Source organism: Leishmania martiniquensis, chromosome 8 (genome assembly GCF_017916325.1).
Source record: "Leishmania martiniquensis isolate LSCM1 chromosome 8, whole genome shotgun sequence".
In the NCBI taxonomy this organism is placed as follows: domain Eukaryota; phylum Euglenozoa; class Kinetoplastea; order Trypanosomatida; family Trypanosomatidae; genus Leishmania; species Leishmania martiniquensis.
In genome coordinates, this window is record NC_090143.1 from 3430 (window position 1) to 23882 (window position 20453).

A 20453-nucleotide genomic window follows, 5' to 3' on the forward strand; every position below is an offset into this window, starting at 1 on the left:
ACCAGTGTGCGCCGTCCGCGAAGTTCGCGAGCGCCGATGCCGTGAGCATGTAGCGCAGTTTGCGCCGCGCGGCGGCTGTGGCGGCCGCGTCGTGCGCCTCTATCAGCTCCTCGACACTCCACGCGTGGCCGCCCTCCAGCTCTGGCTCCTCCTGTCGGGGCGCCGTGGTGGATGGGGGGGCGGGTGATGGCCGCTGCTCCAGCTCCTTCCGCATGGCCGCCGTAAAGGTCTCGGCGGACATCCTCTCCTGCGTAGCGCGGGTGAGGAAGCGGCGCAGTCGGCCCGGCAGGGTGGAGGCATCGCCGATGGGGCAGGCGTAGTGGTGGGAGAAGAACGACGCCACCATGTACAGCCCACAGTCCTCACTGCCGCGAGCCTGTCTCGCGCAGTATCCGTTGTGGATAGCAAGGCGTGGCCACATCGCCTGCAGACCCCGACGCAAGTCGCGTTGTACAGGGTCCGACGGGGCGGAATCAAAGACCGTCAGCGCGTAGGTGCGCTTACCCTCGGCCCGTGTCAGCACCCCCGCAATCCAGTGGTGCCGGATAAAAAGGGGAAAGTAAAGGACCCCGTGCTTCCGCACCAAGTCCTGAATGCGCGCGATGTGCTGCTGAGTTAGGTTAGGCAACGTGTCGCACGGTAGTGCTTTCCCTGGTGGGAGGTAGCGCTGAAGAATCGCGTCCAGTTCCCTGTTGGACGTCTTCCCCGCGCGCAAGTCCCCACCCCACAGTTCCTCTGTGGAGGGCCGGCCCTTCTTCAGGACGCTGTCTTCGTCCCGGCAAGGCCTTCTCAGTTTTTTGTACTTGGGTCGGCCTTGTCCCGTACCGCGCTGGCCGGCTCGCTGGGTCCCGCCCCACCGCCATGCCACATGATCTGCGGTGGCGGCTGGCGCGCCCCTCGGCTGCGATACCCCCCGCTCTTCCGTGCGGGCTGCTGTGGCGGTTCACGTGGCTAGCTCTGCCGCTGCGAGTGCTTGGCGTACGCCTCCATCTGCTTCTGGGGCTGGTCCATCTGTTGCTCCAGCGCTGTGTAGTCGGCTGCCGCCATCCGCTGTCCGTCCGGACCGTAAATGGGTGCGTAGCCGCCTCCACCGATGCTTAACGCTCTCTCCGCTCTGAAGAACTTCGCCTCCTCGCATGCCGTGTCCCCGGTCGCGTTCGTCGCTGGCGCCTGGAGCAGCTGGTAATTGAGCGCGTCCAGTTCCCTTGTCGGGAACAGCGGGTATTGCAACTGCATGACGGCTGCGCCATAGAGGTCGGCCCTATCGCTGTACAGGCGCTTCGCCAGAGTCCAGTTGTGGCAGATCATGAGCGCCGGCCCTGGGATATGCAGCAACAGGTGGATGAATGTCATGGCGTCACTGAGAGGGTCCTCCGAAAAGATGGTGTAGGCCGCCAGCATCGTTTTGTTTGGGGTAAGTCATTGGGTTCTCGGCCTGTGAACAAAGCCGTGTCAAGACGTTTTTTGTCTCGTTTTTCTCTTCTGCAGTGGAGATTCGTGGCCGCGACCGTTTTACGTATCGCATCAGGAGTACTGAGGGGTAAAGTTCTTTCTCGCAGTCACACAAGGCGGCGTACGAGAGACGCTCTGCGGCTTGATGGATGCAAGACGTTTGTTTGTGTCTTTCGGGGAGAGAACTTTTCTTGCATTTGGATGCATCGATAAAACTGTATCTCGGGGTCGCCGTCACCATGCTAACACACCTCGTCGATATTATACAGGCCACGATGCCATGCTTTGGTTTTCGTAATATGTGGTGTGGCGGAATGAAAGAAAGCGATTGTAAGGGGCGCGAGTTAGCGTTTGTTTCCTGACTTTGCGATCGTAAGGGCGACTGGGTGGTGGTGAGCATAGAGGGCGTGTAACTTCTATGTTCACTTAGTTTTAGATAGAGTCTTTCGAGTGCATTGTGAGCTGAAGGAAGGAACTCAAAGAGGTTTTTATTTTATTTCATGAATGCTTGCGCTGTCGTGTTTCTTTGACTACGGGGCATCATGGTCTTCGTTGAGATGAAGAAAAGTAGTAGTGTGAGATCCAGAATCATTTTAGGTGCATGACAATGTATGGCTATGGCGCAGCCTTAACGGCTTTCTAAGCACTGTAGCTGTAAGAGGAAAGGAATTAAGGAACAGATATGGTTGCACTGGATGAGAACCACTTCTTTGCTGTCGCACGGTCGACCGCTTTTGTACGTTTGTGGCCTTTATTCGCCGACTGGGGGCTGGGGAAGGTAGGCTTTAATGGCGTACTGCAGAAGTGTCTGCATTTCTAATTCCGGTCATGTCGGCCTAGCCTTTCTGGTTGCTTCTAGCGGATGGAGCGGCAGACCTCAAGGGTGTGCTATTGCTTCACCCTGGCGCCTGTTACATTTTCCCCCTCCGCACAACAGCGGCTTCCACCATCTAAATGGACTACTATATCGGACAGTGTCAACATCTTTGGGGCTATACGCATCAAAATCTCAGGGCTGGGCTCAATGTTTGAAAAGAAAAGGAATGGTGGTGTTGCGCAATTTTTGTGGCTGAGAGCAGCGACAGAAGCCCGCTGCTAGCGTTGAGGCCCTTTGCAACTCGAGCGTGTGATTGGGGAGCAGAAAAATTTGCACCTAAGATTCGATGACAGGTGACGCTGGGCCGACTGCGCGAACTCAGCCCCCCCCCACATTCCCACCACTTCGTAGCGAAGGCAAAGGGAGTCCGCCGCGTGCACCGTCAGGAGAGCGCAGGTCGTGCGTAAGGGTGCAGAGATGTAAAATCGTTAGTGCTTAGTAACTGTATGATGATGTTTTCGTGTCGAAAGGATCAAAGTGTGAATATTATGATTTCGTAATCGAGATGTGGTCATGAGGGCTCACTTGCAGGATCCATAAAACAGCATTTCTTCATCGGTGAGGGAGGAGGGATGCCGGCTCAGCTCCTCAGAATCTGCGTAGCGTGACACGTGTGGGAGACATGTTACGGGTATGCTGTTACGGGCAGACGTGTATCGAAAAGTGCGTTCTGGTGGTTTCAACGGCAACGCGGGATCGGATAACTTTTGTTTTTCTTATCAGTTGGATGGCCGAAGTGTGTTCGGAAAACCTCTTTGGATTGAGATTTTCAGACCACCACCGCTACGAGGAGAGGGATAAAGGGCTAAAGCTCCGATCTTACGAGCGTAGAGAAGAATGGATTGATGCACGCCGCTTTACTAGCATGGGGACCGTATGGCAGTGCGCTTTTCTTGCGCGCGTGCTCTCTTTGTGTAGCGAGAGTAGGTCATGCTTGATGAGCTGCCATGCTGACCGGCAGATAGGCAACCATTTATGCCTCTGGTGCTCCTAATCTCTGTGGCAGGGATGCTCGCTCACATTATTATTCTTCAAAGCTGGTTTTGTGTTTTCTTTCCAGAGAAGGGTAGTTGTGTGTGCCAGAGATCGTTGTGCAGGCTTGGAGGGCACATCAGATGTTAAGCTCTAGGGCGGCAGGGGTGCTAAAACATTTCACGTTACAGTGTTGTGCTCCCCGCGTGCGGCGATGGAGGGACTCATTGCATATGAACTTTCTGCTGATTTTTAACATAGCAGGAACTCGTGAAAAGACTGCTGCCATTTGGCCTGCTGCGCATGTTATCAAGGTCAAACTCAACATAGGATTTGGTCAGTGGATATATTGCGTCTCTGCCCCCTTTAGTGGTGTACAGCAGTTGAGGGCAGTTCACTTCTCGGGTGACAACAATGTTGCTGGGACACCCTCAGAGGTCGCTGGCACTGGGCGAAGAAGTATATGTCGTGTGGATCTTTTGGAACGGAACGTGTGAGGCAAGTATAGTGGAACTTCGACAACCTTTTTTTTCCGGGTATCAATGCTTCAGTTTAGCTCTTGCGGCTGGTGTATCGGAAAAGAAATATTTCTTTTTCATGTCCATTGAAGGGTGGTACTAGGGTAGCTTGTAAGACGGAAGTAAAGTTGCACTGTCGAACGGCCAGTCACGGTGCAACTAGTGACTGAGGTGTTTGGTAAAAATTCCAAGGGAGGTAACGAGCCAGTAAAGTGTCGGTCGTAAAATTCAAATGGCATGCTGCTGCGAAACTTGTGGTCATTGGAAGCGATGAGAAGTAGAGAATATGCAGAAGAATGACAAGGGGAGCACACACGAGCCTTATGCCGTGATGGGATAGCTCGCTCTAAAGAAGTTTTCAGTGGTGTTTACAGAATGCGCAGCAGAAAGTAGAGGTGAAAACCCTCAGTACTCCCCGGTTAAGTTGGTGTCTTGCCCATAGAGGAAACTGTACCATTCACCGATCTCTCTTATTGTGGTTTCAAGTGATTGGCTCTCAGATTATGCTGAAGTCTACCGTACTTCGTGTAGTCGTGCAGCACAGTGTACGTGAGCTGTACTTTTCTGCCTTTTAGTTTTCAGAGATACTGCATTGTGAGACTGTGTTGTAGGTTTTGTTTTTTGCGCGGGAACTCCTGCAACTTTTTTTTCTCGAGGGGGGCGAAAGGAAGGGCCAGTGATTGAGGCTGCAGTTTTTTTTTTGCGTTGGTCGAGACGCGGAAAATGCTTGACGGGAGAAGAGATCTCCATAGGCGAAGCTAGTTACGTAGCATATTCCCACATAGTTTATTTATGGGTCCGCTGTTTTGTTCATTAGCTGCTGGCGCACTCATGACAAGCGGCGCCGGGCGGCAAAAAAGCATACGCCTGCAGTGATTCATAGCGGAATTATCTAGATGTCAATGGCTTGAACACTCTCTTGTTTGTGAAGCTCCCAAAAAACGTGCACTGTTTTTACTCTTTTTTTTTGAACTCCTTGGGGAGGGATAACATAGGGAATCTCTCAGGGGGATGAAAGAAACAGAATAGTAGACACACAAAAAAAAAGATACCACGAGAGGATCATTCATCAGAGAAGATAAGGAAAAGCCTCGATCCACAGTATGTTTATCAAAAACATTATCATATCTGGATTCCGCTCGTACCGCGAGCAATCATTCCCTGACGGGCTGTCCCCCAAAACAAATGTCATTGTGGGCAAGAACGGCTCTGGGAAGTCCAACTTTTTCGCGGCCATTCAGTTTGTTCTGAATGAGAAATTCGCCAACCTGCGCGCGTCGGAGCGAAAGGAGCTTTTTCACGTAGGCAGTGGAAGGCCGGCGCTGTCGATCTTTGTCGAAATTGTGTTTGATAACTCAGATGGTCGACTTGTTATTCCGGGCCGTGGCGACGAGCTTGAGGTACGGATTCGCCGCACAATCGGCCTGAAGCAGGATGAGTACCGCGTCAATGATCGCAAATTTTCGGCGTCTGATGTGCATCAACTCTTGGAGAGTGCTGGGTTTTCCTCGAGCAACCCTTACTATGTTGTGGAGCAGGGGAAAATTGTGAGTTTGGTGAAGATGAGCGAGGAGGAGCGCTTCCAGCTCATCAAGGATGTTGCGGGCACCAAGGTCTACGAGGCGCGCCGTGCGGAGAGTGAACGCATTCTAGCCGAAACGAAAGGGAAGCAGTCCCAGATTATCGAGTCCATTGGCGACCTGGAGAAGCGACTAAAGGAGCTGGAGGGTGAGACGGCGGAGCTGAAGCGATTTCAGGAGATGGATCGCGAGAAAAAGTGCATCGAGTACTGTATCTTCAACTCTGAGCTGTCCTCGGCGACAGAGGCGCTGGTGAAGCTAGAGGAGGAGTGGAAGAAGCAAACCGCATCCTTCAATAGGTCGCAAGATTCTGAGGAAGCCTCGGAGCTTAAGATCTTGCAATTTTCTCAGACGATCGCGGGCATTTCAACGGAGATAGCTCGTCTTGAGGTAGAGCGGAAGGCCGTTGAGAAGGACATGGCTGCGTTGACGAGCAAGCAGGCAGTGATCGAGCTGGACGCGAGTGAGGCTGCTGGGAGGTTTATTCGCAACAACCGGGAGCGCGAGGCACTTTTGAGGGAGGATCGAGAACTCGAAGCGACTCTCGTGAGGGTGGCAGCGGACATCGAGAAAAAGAAGGCGCTTCACCGCTCGAGCGAGGAGGCAGCCAGAAAAAAGGCGGCTGAAGTGGAAGCGGAGCGGAAGGTGCTCGAACGGTTGCAAGAGCGCCGGAACCGTACGAAGCTCTTCAAGACCAAGATGGAACGCGACAAGTGGCTGAGCGGGGAAGTGATGAAAAATGAAGATTTGATGAAAAAAGCACAGCAGGAGGTGGAGTCCGTCACTCAGGAAATGGAGCGCGTGGAGGAGGAAGTGAGTGCGCTATCAAAGCAGATGTCCGCGCCGAATATGTCCACTGTTGATGTGGATCGGAATCTTCGAAACCACGAGGTACAAATTAAGGCTGCGCTTGTCAGGCGAGATGAGCTGAACCATCAGCGGCGACAATTATGGCAGACGGTGCATGAGCAAGAGAGCGTTGTTCAGCGACTCACGGAGGCGGCGCGCAGCGCGAGGCAGCAGTGGGAGCGCTCTGTTCGGCAAGATGTGAGGCAAGGTTTGCAGTCTCTATCGGAGGTGCTTGATGACTTGAGAAATCCTGCGCTTTCTGCCGCTGTGCACGGGCCACTGGTCGACCTCATTGAGGTGGCGGAGGGATACAAGACGGCGGTGGAGATCACGGCGGGAAACGCACTGTTTAACGTAGTCGTGGACTCCTTCGATATAGGCACGACTCTACTCGCTGAGATGAACAAGCGGCGGAAGCCTGGTCGCGTCTCTTTTTTTCCGCTGGATACGTGCAAGGGGAAGGCATTGGAGATTGTGCCGACACCCAACTGCTCGCCGCTGCTATCGAAAGTGAAGTATGACAGGCGGTTCGAGTGCGTCGTGGCGGAAGTCTTTGGCCGGACGGCTGTCGTTCCCACCTTGGAAGCAGCGGCTAGCATGGTGCGCGAGCTCCAATGTGACGTTATAACCGTAGATGGCGACCAGCTGGGGCGCAAAGGCGGGATCACTGGTGGATTCATAGACAAACGGAACATGAAGCTTGCTCTCCGTGAGCGCGAAAGGGAGCTGGTCGTAAACCTTCGTGGAGCACGCTCAAAGCTGGATGGCCTCTGCCAAGAGGTGGCTACGGTGGAGCAAAGCATCACGGAGGTGCTAAATGAACTCGAGGTGTTGCGCAACCAGAACATCTCAACGGAGCAGGAGGCAGATGTACGGCTGCGTGAGTCGCGTCTGATGGAAGATCGTCGATCTCAGTTGGAGACCCTGAAGTTGAACTTGGCAGCAACGAAAAAGGCTGTGGAGAGTTCCATATCTGCGGCTGCGGAGGTAGTGCGGGAACTGAAGAGAGAACTCTCTGACGAATTCAAGAGCGCATGGACGCCGGAGGAAGAGAGGAGGCTGGAGCAGCTCACAGAAACAGTGGCTGGCGCCCGGGTCTCGTCGTCTGAGCTGCAGGCCAACGCTCTACAGCTGGCTACTGAGGTTCAGCTCCTGGAAGACACTGTGCGACACGTCGAGCGGCGAAAGGCGTTTGTCGCGGATCGCATCCGGGAGCTGGGGTGGTCGAAGCACGCCGGCAGCATTGCGGATGGAGAGCAGGCTGCGGTGAAGGCAGAGGTGGATCTGCTATCACAGCGGCTGCAGAGCATAGACCGAAACTTGGAGCAAGACATGCGTGAGCGTGAGAGGCTGCAGTCTCAACTGGATGCGCTAACGTCGAAGCGGCTAGGCGCGGCGCGGAGCTTGGAGGAGCGCAAAGAGGTGGCGGACAAGACGCAGATGCAGCGGAGCCTGCTGGTGCAGCGCCGCGAGGAGGCGCTGCAAAAGATTCGGCAGCTGGGAGTGCTGCCGCAAGGAGTTGCCAAGTTTGAGTCGGCGTCCCTAGGAAAGCTCATGTACCACCTGAAAGCAGTCAACGAGCAGCTGAAGGGCCTGTCGCACGTGAACCGTAAGGCTCTTGACCAGCACGCGACCCTTCAAGAGGCTATGAAGGACCTTAAGTCGCAGCAAGGGACACTTGCGAAAGAACTGGATAGCATTCACGAGCTAATGGAGCACTTGGACGCCAAGAAGGAGGAGGCCATCGAGCGCACGTACAAGCAGGTCCAGTACCAGTTCGAAGAAGTGTTTAAGCAGCTTGTTGGTGTCGAGAGCTGTTCGGCAGAGCTGCAGCTGGTCGCGTCTGCCGCTGCAAACAAGAAAGAGGACCCCTTCACTGGCGCGCGTATCAGAGTATCGTTCGGTCTCGGCAATCCTGTCAGCCGATTGGATCAGCTCAGCGGTGGGCAAAAGTCTCTGGTAGCTTTGGCGCTCATCTTTGCGATCCAGCGCTGCGACCCTGCTCCGTTCTACCTGTTTGACGAAATCGACGCTGCGCTGGATGCGGAGTACCGCACTTCCGTCGCGAAGATGATGGCGAGGCAGTCGGATGAGTGCCAGTTCCTCGTTGCAACCTTCAAGACAGAGCTCCTGGACGTGGCGGACAAGGTTCTCGGAATTTTCTTCCATAACAAGATGAGCCGCATCCAGACCATCTCGAAGGAAGAGGGTGTGCGGCTTCTTAAGCAGGCGGCACTAGAGGACCGCAAGCGGACTCGCGACGGCGAATAAGTGCCTGCCACCGCGGTGAGTGGTGACAGTTCTTTGCGATAGAAGAAAGTCAGATGGACGTGCGGGTCGACGACTACGAAAGGATACTGGTTTGATCGCTGCATGTGTGTTTTCACACGTGTGGTACCGTGCAGTTATGCAGGAAACCCCCTTTTTTCTACCTGCTGATGCTCTTCAAATGAGTTCTTATGACGCGCAGGTGGTCTGTTACTTCTGAAGTGTGGCAGTAGCGCGTGCACGGACCGTTTCCTGAGAGGGTAGCAAACCTTATCTTTTTTTACTATGCGTTTGCCAGTCTCTGCGCATCCGAATGTGTGTATCCATAGAGGAAAGAGGTGAATCCAGACGCCATAGATCATTTCTTTTTTTTTTCTCGTGTGCGTGTGTGTCGGTGCCTTTTTGGCTGCCAACGACTTCCCTAGTCCCTCTGTTTTTTCTGTTCCTACGACACCGCATGCGGGGCGTGCTGGAAGGGCCTCCTTTTCTGGCTGTGTGGCTAGCCGTCCCCAACGATGACGCCGGCTGTAGGACAGTTACTTTTCACCTATATCGCACGAAGCAGCTCATGGGCTTTTTTGTGCACTCTAAAGTGCCTGATGACGAGAAGACAAAGTCCCAAGGCGGTCGCAAACCACGGAAGTACCGGGGGCCTGTGCTTTCTTACGTTACTCTTTGCGTAGCAGAGCGCAGTGCCACGCGCTGCGGTCTCTTTAATGATATTAGTGATGCTGCCATCGCCAGCGAGATGGACAGCGGCTACAGTGGCCCTCCTTTCATCTTCTGCTTTGATTCTCATGTGAGCGAGTCCCAGAAATCAATCGCCTCTTGTCTTCTTTCCACGGTGCATGAGTCGTTTGCCGCAGCACTGCAATTTTTTTGTTCATTTTCGCCTGCATAGAGTGGTGACTACTGCGCCTTGATGGGTGGGGAGACACACACAGTTTCAGGATCTCTGCCTCCTGACTGGGGATCGCATCACTGCGTCTGGGATAGAAATGGTGCCTTTGAGCGTACTGAGTTTTTCTGCGATGCGGAGGATGCAGACGGCCCGTTGCACTGCCATCTCGTCATGGCGCCGCGAAAAAGGTGCCGTGAGGAGAATCAAGCAATGGAGGCACACCCCCGGCGCATGCCCCCGCACATGCGCGTTCAGGTAGCGTGGGGAAACGTCACCTCGTTTGTTTCGCTTTGCGGGCACGTGCTAGACGCGGAGGGCCGCTTCAACGCGACCGAATTTCCTGCTCTGGCGTTCTTCTACAGCCCCATGGTCGCTTGCGCCGACTCTGGAACTGTCACACTGCAATTCGACAAGAGCGGCTCAGTCACAGAGCGGATCCTGCAGGAAAGGCGACAACTGCCTTGCCCTGTTCACGGACCATTTCGCTGCCCTTGCCACCTCATGCACGAGTTAGCAGACATTGTGGCCAAGTTGCTTTGCGAGATCTGCTGTCAGCACGCATCATTTGACGTTTCGATCGATTGCGACCGACCCTATCCGCACATTCTCATTAACAGTCAAGCGGAGACATGGTCCCTATCGCTAGTGGGATTGCCCACCCCTCCGAAAGTATTTGGACCGTTTCCACTTGGCACCAGCACTTCGCCGCACTCTATCAAAAAATACTGGCTCCAGTACATCGAAAAGAGCAAGGTGGTCGACGACGCCTGCATAATGTGCGGGGTGATGTCGGAAACTCGGTGTGTCATGTGCCTCTGTCTTTTGTGCGCGCGCTGCGGGGAGCTGTGCGGTGCGTGCGGAGGCTATTCCTGCCGCGGGTGCTCAACTGCTGAACGCGGGATGACTATCTGCTATAATTGCTATCGCTAATCGTTATCATGACAAGGGGATGGCGTGAGGATCTTGAGGGAAGCGCTGCCTCCCTCTTTGCGCTTGGTGGGATAGACTGAGCACTCACTGGATGCCGTTGCCTAGACCTAGTGCGTAATACCCTGGTCGACAACGGAAGGACGCAGCCTAGAGAGCGTGTCCGTCGTTGTTACTCGCCTAACGAAGTAGGCCCAGTGCGCGTCCACCATATCGGTCATAAATGAGTCGTTTTTTATGGCGCCCGTTCACTGATTGAGGATTTCAGGGAGCGAGTAGCGAACCGCTTTGCAAGCATGCTGCCATAAAGGGTGCTAGGGCGTAGGTAGCGCTCCTAGACAAGCTCACCTCAGGCACACGTGGAGGAGATCTGGTCGGAGACCCTGACTTGATTTCTTCTATATCTACTTGGTTCATGGTGTCACTTGTTGGTGTGGAAAGTGCCTTGAATGGATGGGTTGCCGTGGCTGCGCATGCGGTCTCCTCTGTACTGCCATCGAGGCCATCTAAGCAATACATCGTACCTCCCTGTGTCTTCATCGTTGGTACGCTGTCGTCGCCGCCTCCCATGGCGAGAGGTTAGTCGAGGCAGTGTGACAGGGTGAATGCGACGGCTGGCTCCCTGCCGACTAGCAATCGGTATTATCGCACCTCTCTACATTGCCCAGTCAGGTGCTCTTTCTTGCACCCTTCAACTAGCTCCTTATCTTTGGCTGTCTTTTTTGCTATCGTCTCTCTTTTTGTTGTCGCATTTGGTAGTACTTACGTGTCCTTCCCGCTGGCTTTTTCACCCGCCACTGACGCTGTCTAGCACCACAACGCTCTCGCAGCCTCCTATACTTCTGGTTATCTGAGTACACAGCTGCCCTCTTTCTCTCTCGCTCCACGCCGCTTTTTCATCCCTTTCTCTCGTTTTTCTTCGGTTGCGTGCGAGCTTCGGTGACACAACACTACACAAGCTACTAGATCACGGCCTCCCTTCCCTACCGTTTTTGGGTGTGCCACCGGCGCACGGGTGACGCCAAGAAAGATGCCCATCATGTACAGCTGTGTGAATGATGAGACGAAGCTGCTGGCGGAGCACCCCGCCGGCGAGCAGCCGAAGCTGGCCGAGACGATGCAGAAGGTCATCGCCACTGTCCCGCTCACCGAGTACCGCCACAAAACGATCGAGGACAAGGATGGCGGCGTCAACTACAGCTATATCAGCAACGGTGAGGGGCGCATCGTGGCGTGTGTCACGACAAGCGATATGCGCATGCGCACCGTCTTCGCGTTTCTAGAGGCCGTCGAGCCACTGGTTCGTGGCAGTGTCGGTGTGCAGGGCTCTGAGCTACGCAACGGCAAGAAGCTACTCCAGCAGAAGATGGAGTTCTATAACAACCCTCAGAACGACAAGATCACCGCGCTAAACGATGACATCAACCAGGTAGTTGATGTTATGATAGATAACATGGACAAGGTACTAGCGCGTGGTGATCGTATAGACACGCTGCACGAGAAGTCTTCCACTCTGGCAGATCAGGCGCAGCAGTTCCAGCAGCGCTCCACGGAGTTAAAGCGGAACCTGTGCATGAAGAACCTGAAGCTTACCCTCATGATTGCGGGCGCTGTTATTGTGATCCTTATCATTATTCTTCTGATCGCCTGCAAGCCCAACTTCTCGCGCTGCCGGTAATCGTGGTGCATCAGCATCTCACGATGGAAAGCGACGTGCGTGTCTCCGCAGAAACGCATAGGAACTCCCGACTTCGGCTACATGAGTACAGCTTCCCGGGCGCCATTGCGAGGTAGAAGGTGGTCTTTGAGTTACGCCGAAGGAAGCCCTGGTGTGTAGTGCCTCTTGAGGCTACCTCTTTCGCGTGCCTGGTGCCTTGTGTGATGCAACGCAAGGGGGGTAGAGGTGGCGAGCATACTGAGGCGGGCGATGGTGAAATCCGTTGAGGGGGCCTAAGGAAGACGCAAAAGAAAACGGACAGTCGTCTAGGAGAGGTAAGGCACGGGGAGGCAACACACATGGAGGCGACATTTATTGTATATTCAGCGTAATACTGTTGCTGCCTTTGGTTTTGTTCTTTTCGGTGAGGGTTTGGGCAAACGAAACGCGAAACAATGGAGGGTCGATTTCAGGTGGCGCCTTATATATTAGGTAGTTCCGGCGCCTTCTCGTACCTTTGTGCTTCTCTTGCTGTTTATGTTGTGCTTTTCTTTCCTCTCCTGCGTAAGCTCTTCTTTCGTTCTTTCTGTTTCGGTCTTAATTTCAACTCGATTGTGTCGTCTGTGCTCATTCTTTTTTTCTTTGGACGTGTTGCTCTTCTTTCTCTTCCTATGGTTGCGTTGCTCTGCTTGTGTTGCCGTGTGTGACATCTCTTAACTGTTTTACGAAAGTGCTCATACCCTGTAGCCCAGGCACGCTCTGATGTGCGTGGTGCTCAGCTGAATGAAGATTGTGAGGCTCGGAAGGAAGTTCTCATGATCTTTCTCGGTTGTGTTGCTCGTTATGCGAACTCACGAGAGGAATATGCTACGGGGGGATTTCACTGTAAGAAGAAGGCCCTTGTTTTTCTTTTACAACATAGTTCGCTTCTCGGGTGCCGGCTTGTCTTACCCTTTGGGCGTTCGACGTTTGAGCAGGCGATTATGGTTTGTATCGGATGTTTCAGAGGTGGATATGAATAGTTTGTGTCTCTTGGTGTGCTGACTGTGGCCATCGAGGCTTTTCTTGGGAGTTGGTGTAGCGGAGAAGTGTACTAGTTGTGCCCGAAATGAATTATACATTTTTTCCCTTGAGTTGCAGATATAAAGACACTGCTTCATGCGGCCTGCGTGACTACGACGGCCTGCAGGCACCTCGATCTCGCTGGGAGGTTGCCTTTGGTGGGCCCCAAACACAATGCTGCGTTCAGCTGTGGCATTTTCCTCTTTTTTTTTTTTACTTTTCCTGTCGTGAAGTGCAGTAAGCGAGTACGTACATAACAAATCGATTTGAGGAGGGAGAGGGTCGGCAGAGGAACGCGATCAAAAGTGTCACGTATCTGTCCGCTTGCACAGCTTGCCACAATAAGTTACATCCTGGCTGCAACTACAAACGATGTCTTTGGGCAGAAAAATGTACCCTCTCTCTTTGGATGACTGGACTGGCCCTTTTATCGTTTGCCTTCTTCCTTTGCACGCATAAAGCGACTATTGGAGTAAGATCCATCCCGTGCCTGCATACACTCCTATATATACTGCTGCTACTACAGCGTATCCTTGCGCATCATACTGGAGAGGCAAGGACTCGTGTGCCAACGAGGACAGGTTGTGTGCGCTTCTTCATGAGTGCTGACGGAAAAGGTCGTCAGAGGATGGGGGACCGAGAAGGCCATACATTTAGCATCTCTCTCAAACTCAGCTGGCGACGCTTTCTCCTCAAATCATTCATCGCTGCCTGCGGCGAAAATGGACTTGACAGACAGGTCGATGTGGACACTAGTCGAGGAGGCTGTCATTGATGACAGGGGCGAGGATGAGGAAGAGGTTTTGGCTCAAATGGTCCGCTCGTATCTTGCGCGGAGAGGCCTGGCAGACACTCTTGCTGCCTTCGACGAGGAGCGTATGTCTTGTGGGAGCTTACTGAAGTTTCCCTGCCGTGGTGATTCCGATGCACCCAGGTCGCCAGGGAGTGCGGGGGCTCTTGACTCGAAGTTGACTGCAGTTGGCGCTAGTACTAAAGATGCCCCTCCAGGCGACAAAGCCAGCGCCGGGATGGAGAAGCGAAAGGCGGCGCAGATCCTCTGCTTGCAGAGGAAGTACGAGGCGGCCGCGGCGTTGATGGACCCGTCGTCACTTGCACGCATTCGTCTTTTGTGCATTCAGTCGCAGAGCCTAGAGGATAGGGCTACTGCCGTCTGCTACCTGTCGACCCACGTTGCACCGCTCGTCCCGTTCTGCAGCAATCCAACGATGGGCCACAAAGTGTACACCGCTTCGCTGAATGAGGTGCTGAGCCCGTACCGTGAGAAGCTGATTGTCGACACAGAGGTTCTAGCCAGGGAGGTGAACGACGAGCTGTGCGGCCGTGACGAGCGCAGTAGCCTTCATGTACTGTTTAATTGGGCGTACTGGCAGGAAACGGCGCACATCCTTTGAGAGGCTAAGGTGTGTGCATGTGAGGAAGCGGCGAAAGGCGGTGCGCTGGAAAGGGCCGGCGCCGCCTACTTTGAAGCAACTGCTTTCCGGGAGCGCTAGCCACACATGCCTCATATACCCACTTTTTGGCTGGCCGATGTAGCCGTGGGGGGGATATCTGCTGCACGGGTGGCTCGTTCTCGTCGCTAATGCGCTTCCTTCCTTTCTTTCCTTCGATACGCCATGTCCAGACGCGGCAGTAGAAGCATGCATGGGTGGTCAGGAAGGAGGTTCTACTCTACATGGCAGCTAGCAACGCTCGCAATTCTCCTCTTGTTCTATAGCTCTTTTTGCATGAAGAGCGTGACGCAGGTACCCCCCACACACACACACACCAGTGCACACAGAAAAGTCAAAGAACGTAGGAAATCCCATATCCATTCTGCAGGCAATTGTGTATCTTCGCATCTTGTAGCTTGCTGAATGGGCCGAAACTGGAGCGATATCGCGACTCGTGCATGCATGCCGCAGATGACGCAATTTTGTCATCGTGAAGCGGAGTAAACAGGGCCTGCTGAGGGGGCCATAGATGACACCATTAGGACGGATCGAAACGACTTTAATCGCCTCGATTACCGCAGGCCTCCGTTGATGCCAACGTTCGTGTTGCATCACTTGCGTATTCTGTGGCGCTCATATAGGCGCTAGCTTGCTCTTCTCAATCGTTCGATGCCGATGCCTCGTCTTTCTTCTTTTCTTCGACCCTGTTACGTTGAGCTCGTGGCGCTTGTGTCAATGTGCCGCTTTGCGCTCTTCTCGTTTTTAAGGTCATGGCTTTTCGAACTGTATCGAATCATCGATTTTCTGCAATTGGTGCTTGTCGATTAAGAATTTTTCCATCGGTGTCTGAGACCAGCTTATCACTTGGAGGTATTCACTTTGTTCGACGAAATTCTTGTTCGCTTAGGCTTTGGTGCGTAGCGGGGCTTCCGAGTCTTCATGACTTCCATAAAAGATCTTGACGACCGCCTGACGAAGCAGCCATACGTGTCTGGCTACATACCAAGCGCCGATGACGAAATTCTCTTCCGCGAGATATTTGGAGACAATGTGAAAGTGATGCAGTGGGCTGCGCGCATGGCAACATACTACCCCAGCGAGCGCGCAAAGATGCGATGTGCTTCGGATGAAGCAGAGGACTAGCTCGCAATGAAGCAGGGCAATCCATGTAGGTTTTGCGCAGCTGTTGAGCAGGACGAAGGTCTGATGGCGTCCACTAGCCGCAGCCGCGGAATCATGTGGTACGACGCAGTTGCACTCCCTGCAAGGGCGGGTGCTGTGTAAAATGAGTGGCCCCAAAGAGTACCCTTGATGGATATGTATCCAGCCAGTCGTCGGCTTCTGAGCCTGGTCGTCAAGGTGTAGTTATGGCCGCGGCAGACGCGCGCACGTATATCTGTCGGTGGAGCGCATGCGAAATTGTCGTAGTGCCCTCTGCTTTCTTATGTTGTGCTCATTTTTGTTTTTAGCTCATGATGTGCTGCTCTCACCCTGTGAGAAAGCTTTTGTGTGTGCGACTGGCTCCCTGTCTCCCACCACCTCTCGTTTGCGCTTCTCGTGCAAGTCGTGCTCGACGCTCTGTAGACAGGCTTGCTATTCTGAAGGGAATCGTCACGAGTTGGTTGTCGGCTTTCCTGATTACAGGCGGCTGTGGGTACTGAGCGGCAGACAGGGTGGCTGCTTCATTCCCTTCACGAGCCTCTGCTTTCCCTCCTCGTCCTGAAGAACGTAGTTACTGGGCTACGAGATGCTTCTCTGGCATGGTTCTGGAAGGCATTGCTGAAGGGGTGTACGCTACGGTACAATGGAAGCATTTCCTTTGCCCGAATATGCACGAAGGGACTGGTTGCAGCACTATCACCCATTGCTGCCTTCCAACACAATCCGTCCCCCTTTTCTCATATATTTCACTTCCGAACCCCTTTCATGGCTTCCTCTTAACGCTCGTGCTCTCCATTTTTTTTGCTCAATCCCTGTCACGAAGCGGCGGATCACAAAATGCTTCTCACACATCCAAAACACTGAGCATGCACACATATTACCGCCGGTGCTGCGCGTATTCTTCGGCGAGAAGCTGCGGCTTGATGGAAAATGCAGGCGTGCGCATCTGATATGCTTCTCGTTGCTGTGTCGCGCTTATGACTGATGGGCAGCTTTCGCCGAATGCATGCTCACCACTCATGGCTGCCTTCGTATAGAACTGCCCTAGATGTGTGTATGCGTGCGCAATGAAGTGTTGGTAGCTGTCTAGTGGTTTGCGCGGTCTCCAGCGCAGGCAAAGAGAATCCGCTATTTAGGCCCTGCTGCAGTGGGTTAAGGCAAAAAATGATTATGTACAGTCATCTTCTTTTCCGGTGCCCGAGAGAATGTGCTCGGCTGCCTCATCATACTGTCATCATAGAAGGGTGTGTGCGAGTGTGCTCGCCAACTTGCTTCAAGCTTTTTGTCGGGTCAGCGCAGTGGTGTTCCTAAGGTGGCAGGTGTCTTGCTGTATGTCCACGGTTCGTGCTTTTCGTCTCACACTTCACTGCTTACATGTTCCCCTTCGCTGTCTCGGGTGCGTTCCGTCTTGGCAAACTGCCAACCGTTACCTATGCGTGACTCCCTCTATCAAACATATGTGTGCACGTGTGTGTGCTTACTCTGTTTTGTCGTTTCTACACGCAGCTACGCCATAGAGGGTCGTTCGACCATTATGGCTCACATTCACATATGCCGGCACGGCCAAGATTTGGACAACGCTCATGGCATCCTAAATGGACACCGAAACGAGCCGCTTTCTGAGCTCGGCCGCAGTCAGGCTGCAGAGGTTGCCGATAAAATCAAAGCGAGCGGCACCAGCTACGCTGCCATCTATTCCTCCCCGCTGCAGCGCGCCTTCGAGACGGCGTCAGTGATCAGCGCCGCGGTGAGTGTGCCAGTGCAGGTGCGTACCGATCTAATCGAGCGCGACTTTGGCGTCTTGTCGGGGAAACCGTACGCTGACATACCGAAGTACGCCGGGGATAGGCTGCTGCAAGGCGACAAAGTCCTGTACTTTCTGGATGTTGAGGGCTGTGAAACCTTTGACAAATGCTACGAACGGGCGCAGGGCGTGCTGGCGGACGTGAACGCGAGGCACGCTGGTGAGCACGTCCTGCTCGTGTGTCACGGTGACATTGGGAAGATGTTGCAAGCTGCGCACGCCCAAGTGGAGTGGCAGGAAGGGCTTCGACTCCCCTATTTTTCCAATACGGAGGTGATTAGGCTGTAGGGCCATCGCACGTTATTTTTTTTTTGTTTGCATCCGCACATGTGCGTGTGCGTTGGAGCTGAATCGCCTCGAAAAAGGGAACACGCACACAAAACGGTGATGGTGAATGCAATGTGCTTCCGCTTGCTTTCATATGGCCTCCCCTTCTCGTGGTGCCCGCCTCTGCAGTCGTTTCGGATATGACTACCGAGTCGGTATTCAGGCTCCGATGATGATGTAGACGCATCCTAGACGTTGTGTCATAAGTGTCATCGCTTTCTTCTTCGCGCTCCGCTTCTTTGCTACCGGCTGAACATTTCGCGTAATGCTCCGATCAGTTTACTGGGAAACAGGGGCTAACACGGCCTTCGCTGTGCTTCACAGAAACCGCAAAAAGGGCGAAGCTGAGGCTCTGGGTTCTTGTCGGCCACGCCTCTTCGGTGTATTCAGCACACTTAGCTTTCGCTACTGCTTCTTGCCGCGCTCGCGACCCTACACAGGATGCCGGCGAAGCGTTGGGCAAGGCCGGTCGAGAAGGGCGCTAGTGGCGAGAACGCGTACTCGGTGGGAGAGCTGCTACAATTTATATGCGATGAGATCCGCAGTAACAACTGCCTTGGACTTTCGGAGGAGGAGCTCACAGGCATGGCGAGGGAGCTGTTGCACGTCAATACCCGCGCGGAGGTGCGGGAGTGGGCCAAGACGCTCATGCTGTCGGACGCTTTTGCTGTGGAGGTGACCAAGCGGAGAGAGCAGTCGGACCCAGCCTTCAAGAGTGAGGGGGTTTCCGACGCATCACCCAGCTCAAGTGCGCCGACCGCGAGAGGTGCGGGTGGCACGCTAGATGCAACCAGACGCGGGCCCGCAGCTTCGAAGCGGGGAAAGCGCGGCACCAAGCTTGATCAGCTCCCCAAAACAGGTCTCGCAAGCGAGACACTGAAGCCGGGTCGTTTTGAGTGCGGCTGCTTCTCAACGGTCCATAACTTGCGTGGAAGCTGTGCCAACTGCGGTCGGATCATCTGCGAGCAGGAGGCGGACGACTTGTGCTACGGCTGTGGAATGGACCCATCTCGATGCATTGCGTACGAGATCTCTGTGCAGGAGGGGAAGCTTTGCGAGGCTGCGCAGAGGCGCAATCAGGACGACTACACAGCAGCGGTGCAGCGGCGCGATCGTTTGCTGGAGTATGCGCAGAACCGCGCGAAGCGAACGGCCGTCATCGACGATCAGACGGCCACGCTGTTCTCGCCGCAGAGTGCGTGGATGTCACCGGGGGAGCGCCGAGCGGCCGAGAGGTCTGCGGCTGAAGTGGAGCGGCAGCGCAACATACAGCTCATGCACCGCCAGCGCGGCGCATACCAGGTGCACAAGGAGTTTGTGTCACAGAGCTTGATGCTGGGGGCGCGGAAGGAAAACTACGGCGAGGCGGAGGTGAGGGAGAGTACCACAGTGGCCAGCGCGGAAGACGAGGAGGCGGACGAGGCGGACGAAGTAGCGGTGCCCAGTGGCGCAGAGCCGCTGCCGTCGCTTCTACAGAAAATCTGGTACAGCCCTGACGGTTCCCGAGTCGAGTCCGTGCCCAGCGGCAAGAAAGAGAGGAACGGGGGCGATCATGGCAGCAACGCTGTAGACGTAAATACGTCCCTGCAGCAGGGGTCCTCGATGTCTCTAACATCTCGGCCAGGGCAGCGTCGCTTCGATGATGTCTCGCGGCGAGTGCAGCAGAGCTACTTTGAAGATGACGTGGAGGTGTTCGTAGAGGAAGCCGAAGCGGTGAAAAAGGAAAAGTCGAAAATTGTTGCGGCGCTTCATCCCCTGTCTGTGGAGGAGCAGGACGCGGCGATCGAGGACGGCACAGAGGCGTCCGCTGCGTCTTCCAGCCAGCCGCTCATGAAGCTATCTAGTGAGACGGTGCCCTCTCGCTTCGCGGTGACAACCTTGATGCGCAACACAGACGATGGTATTTGCTTGTCTATGCATCAGCCATGGGCTAGCCTGCTTGTGGCAGGTATAAAGCGGCACGAAGGCCGCGTATGGGGGACCACGTATCGTGGTCGTGTATGGATTCATGCTGCTGCCTCGCAGCCGGTGAATGTAGAGGAAGTGGAGGCGCATTACTCGAAGTTCGCGGCCCCGGGTCAGGCGTTCCCTCGGCACTACCCTACCAAAGTACTGCTTGGGTATGTCTACATAACAGAGTGCCTCGATCGAGAAGCGTACGAGACCGCTTTCAAGCCGGAGGAGCGCCAAGAGGACTCGCCCTATTCGTTTATCTGTGTGGAGCCAAAGGCGCTGTTTTTTCCGCTGCCCATGAATGGAAAGCACAAGCTGTTCGTTCTCGAGCACCGCGTACACGTCGCTGCACGAAAGCAGCTGAGTGAGGTGGATTAAGGGTGCGCATGGAGCGGAAGTGTTCTCTGAACGGGCGAGTTGTGCGTGACGGTGCGCACCTGCTGCCTGGACTATCAAGTCGTACCGGTTTATGCTCTTCACTCAGTGCCCTCTTTTGTGTGCGTGCGTGTTAATTTCGGACGCGCCACAATGCGTGCGAGCGGCGCTTCTCCACTCCGTACAATGGCCAACTCAGCTAAATGACCAGCCGGAACGTAGCGACCGCACTGCGCGCCGTTGTTGCCCTCTATGACTGAAAACGGTGCGTGATGACAGTGCATTCACAGGTGGGGAGGAGCTGCTCAGGACCTTTTAA

At 54.4% G+C, this 20453-nt stretch overlaps 7 protein-coding genes across 7 annotated transcripts; all 7 read left to right on the forward strand.

The window, feature by feature from the left end:
* Nucleotides 1-4922: 4922 nt before the first annotated feature.
* Nucleotides 4923-8519, forward strand: LSCM1_07141 (uncharacterized protein; the record flags this gene model as incomplete). Its single annotated transcript, XM_067324526.1, has 1 exon — nucleotides 4923-8519. The coding sequence occupies one exon, from the start codon at nucleotides 4923-4925 to the stop codon at nucleotides 8517-8519; it is 3597 nt and encodes a 1198-aa protein (XP_067180883.1).
* Nucleotides 8520-9588: 1069 nt separating this feature from the next.
* Nucleotides 9589-10347, forward strand: LSCM1_07142 (uncharacterized protein; the record flags this gene model as incomplete). Its single annotated transcript, XM_067324527.1, has 1 exon — nucleotides 9589-10347. One exon carries the CDS (start codon nucleotides 9589-9591, stop codon nucleotides 10345-10347), a length of 759 nt encoding a protein of 252 aa, XP_067180884.1.
* A 1027-nt stretch (nucleotides 10348-11374) lies between these two features.
* Nucleotides 11375-12022, forward strand: LSCM1_07143 (uncharacterized protein; the record flags this gene model as incomplete). The annotated part of the gene is made up of 1 exon (XM_067324528.1): nucleotides 11375-12022. One exon carries the CDS (start codon nucleotides 11375-11377, stop codon nucleotides 12020-12022), a length of 648 nt encoding a protein of 215 aa, XP_067180885.1.
* Nucleotides 12023-13785: 1763 nt separating this feature from the next.
* On the forward strand, nucleotides 13786-14475 carry LSCM1_07144 (uncharacterized protein; the record flags this gene model as incomplete). The annotated part of the gene is made up of 1 exon (XM_067324529.1): nucleotides 13786-14475. One exon carries the CDS (start codon nucleotides 13786-13788, stop codon nucleotides 14473-14475), a length of 690 nt encoding a protein of 229 aa, XP_067180886.1.
* A 978-nt stretch (nucleotides 14476-15453) lies between these two features.
* LSCM1_07145 (uncharacterized protein) lies at nucleotides 15454-15657 on the forward strand (the record flags this gene model as incomplete). Its single annotated transcript, XM_067324530.1, has 1 exon — nucleotides 15454-15657. One exon carries the CDS (start codon nucleotides 15454-15456, stop codon nucleotides 15655-15657), a length of 204 nt encoding a protein of 67 aa, XP_067180887.1.
* Nucleotides 15658-17209: 1552 nt separating this feature from the next.
* On the forward strand, nucleotides 17210-17767 carry LSCM1_07146 (uncharacterized protein; the record flags this gene model as incomplete). The annotated part of the gene is made up of 1 exon (XM_067324531.1): nucleotides 17210-17767. One exon carries the CDS (start codon nucleotides 17210-17212, stop codon nucleotides 17765-17767), a length of 558 nt encoding a protein of 185 aa, XP_067180888.1.
* Nucleotides 17768-18247: 480 nt separating this feature from the next.
* On the forward strand, nucleotides 18248-20137 carry LSCM1_07147 (uncharacterized protein; the record flags this gene model as incomplete). Its single annotated transcript, XM_067324532.1, has 1 exon — nucleotides 18248-20137. The coding sequence occupies one exon, from the start codon at nucleotides 18248-18250 to the stop codon at nucleotides 20135-20137; it is 1890 nt and encodes a 629-aa protein (XP_067180889.1).
* Nucleotides 20138-20453: the final 316 nt, after the last annotated feature.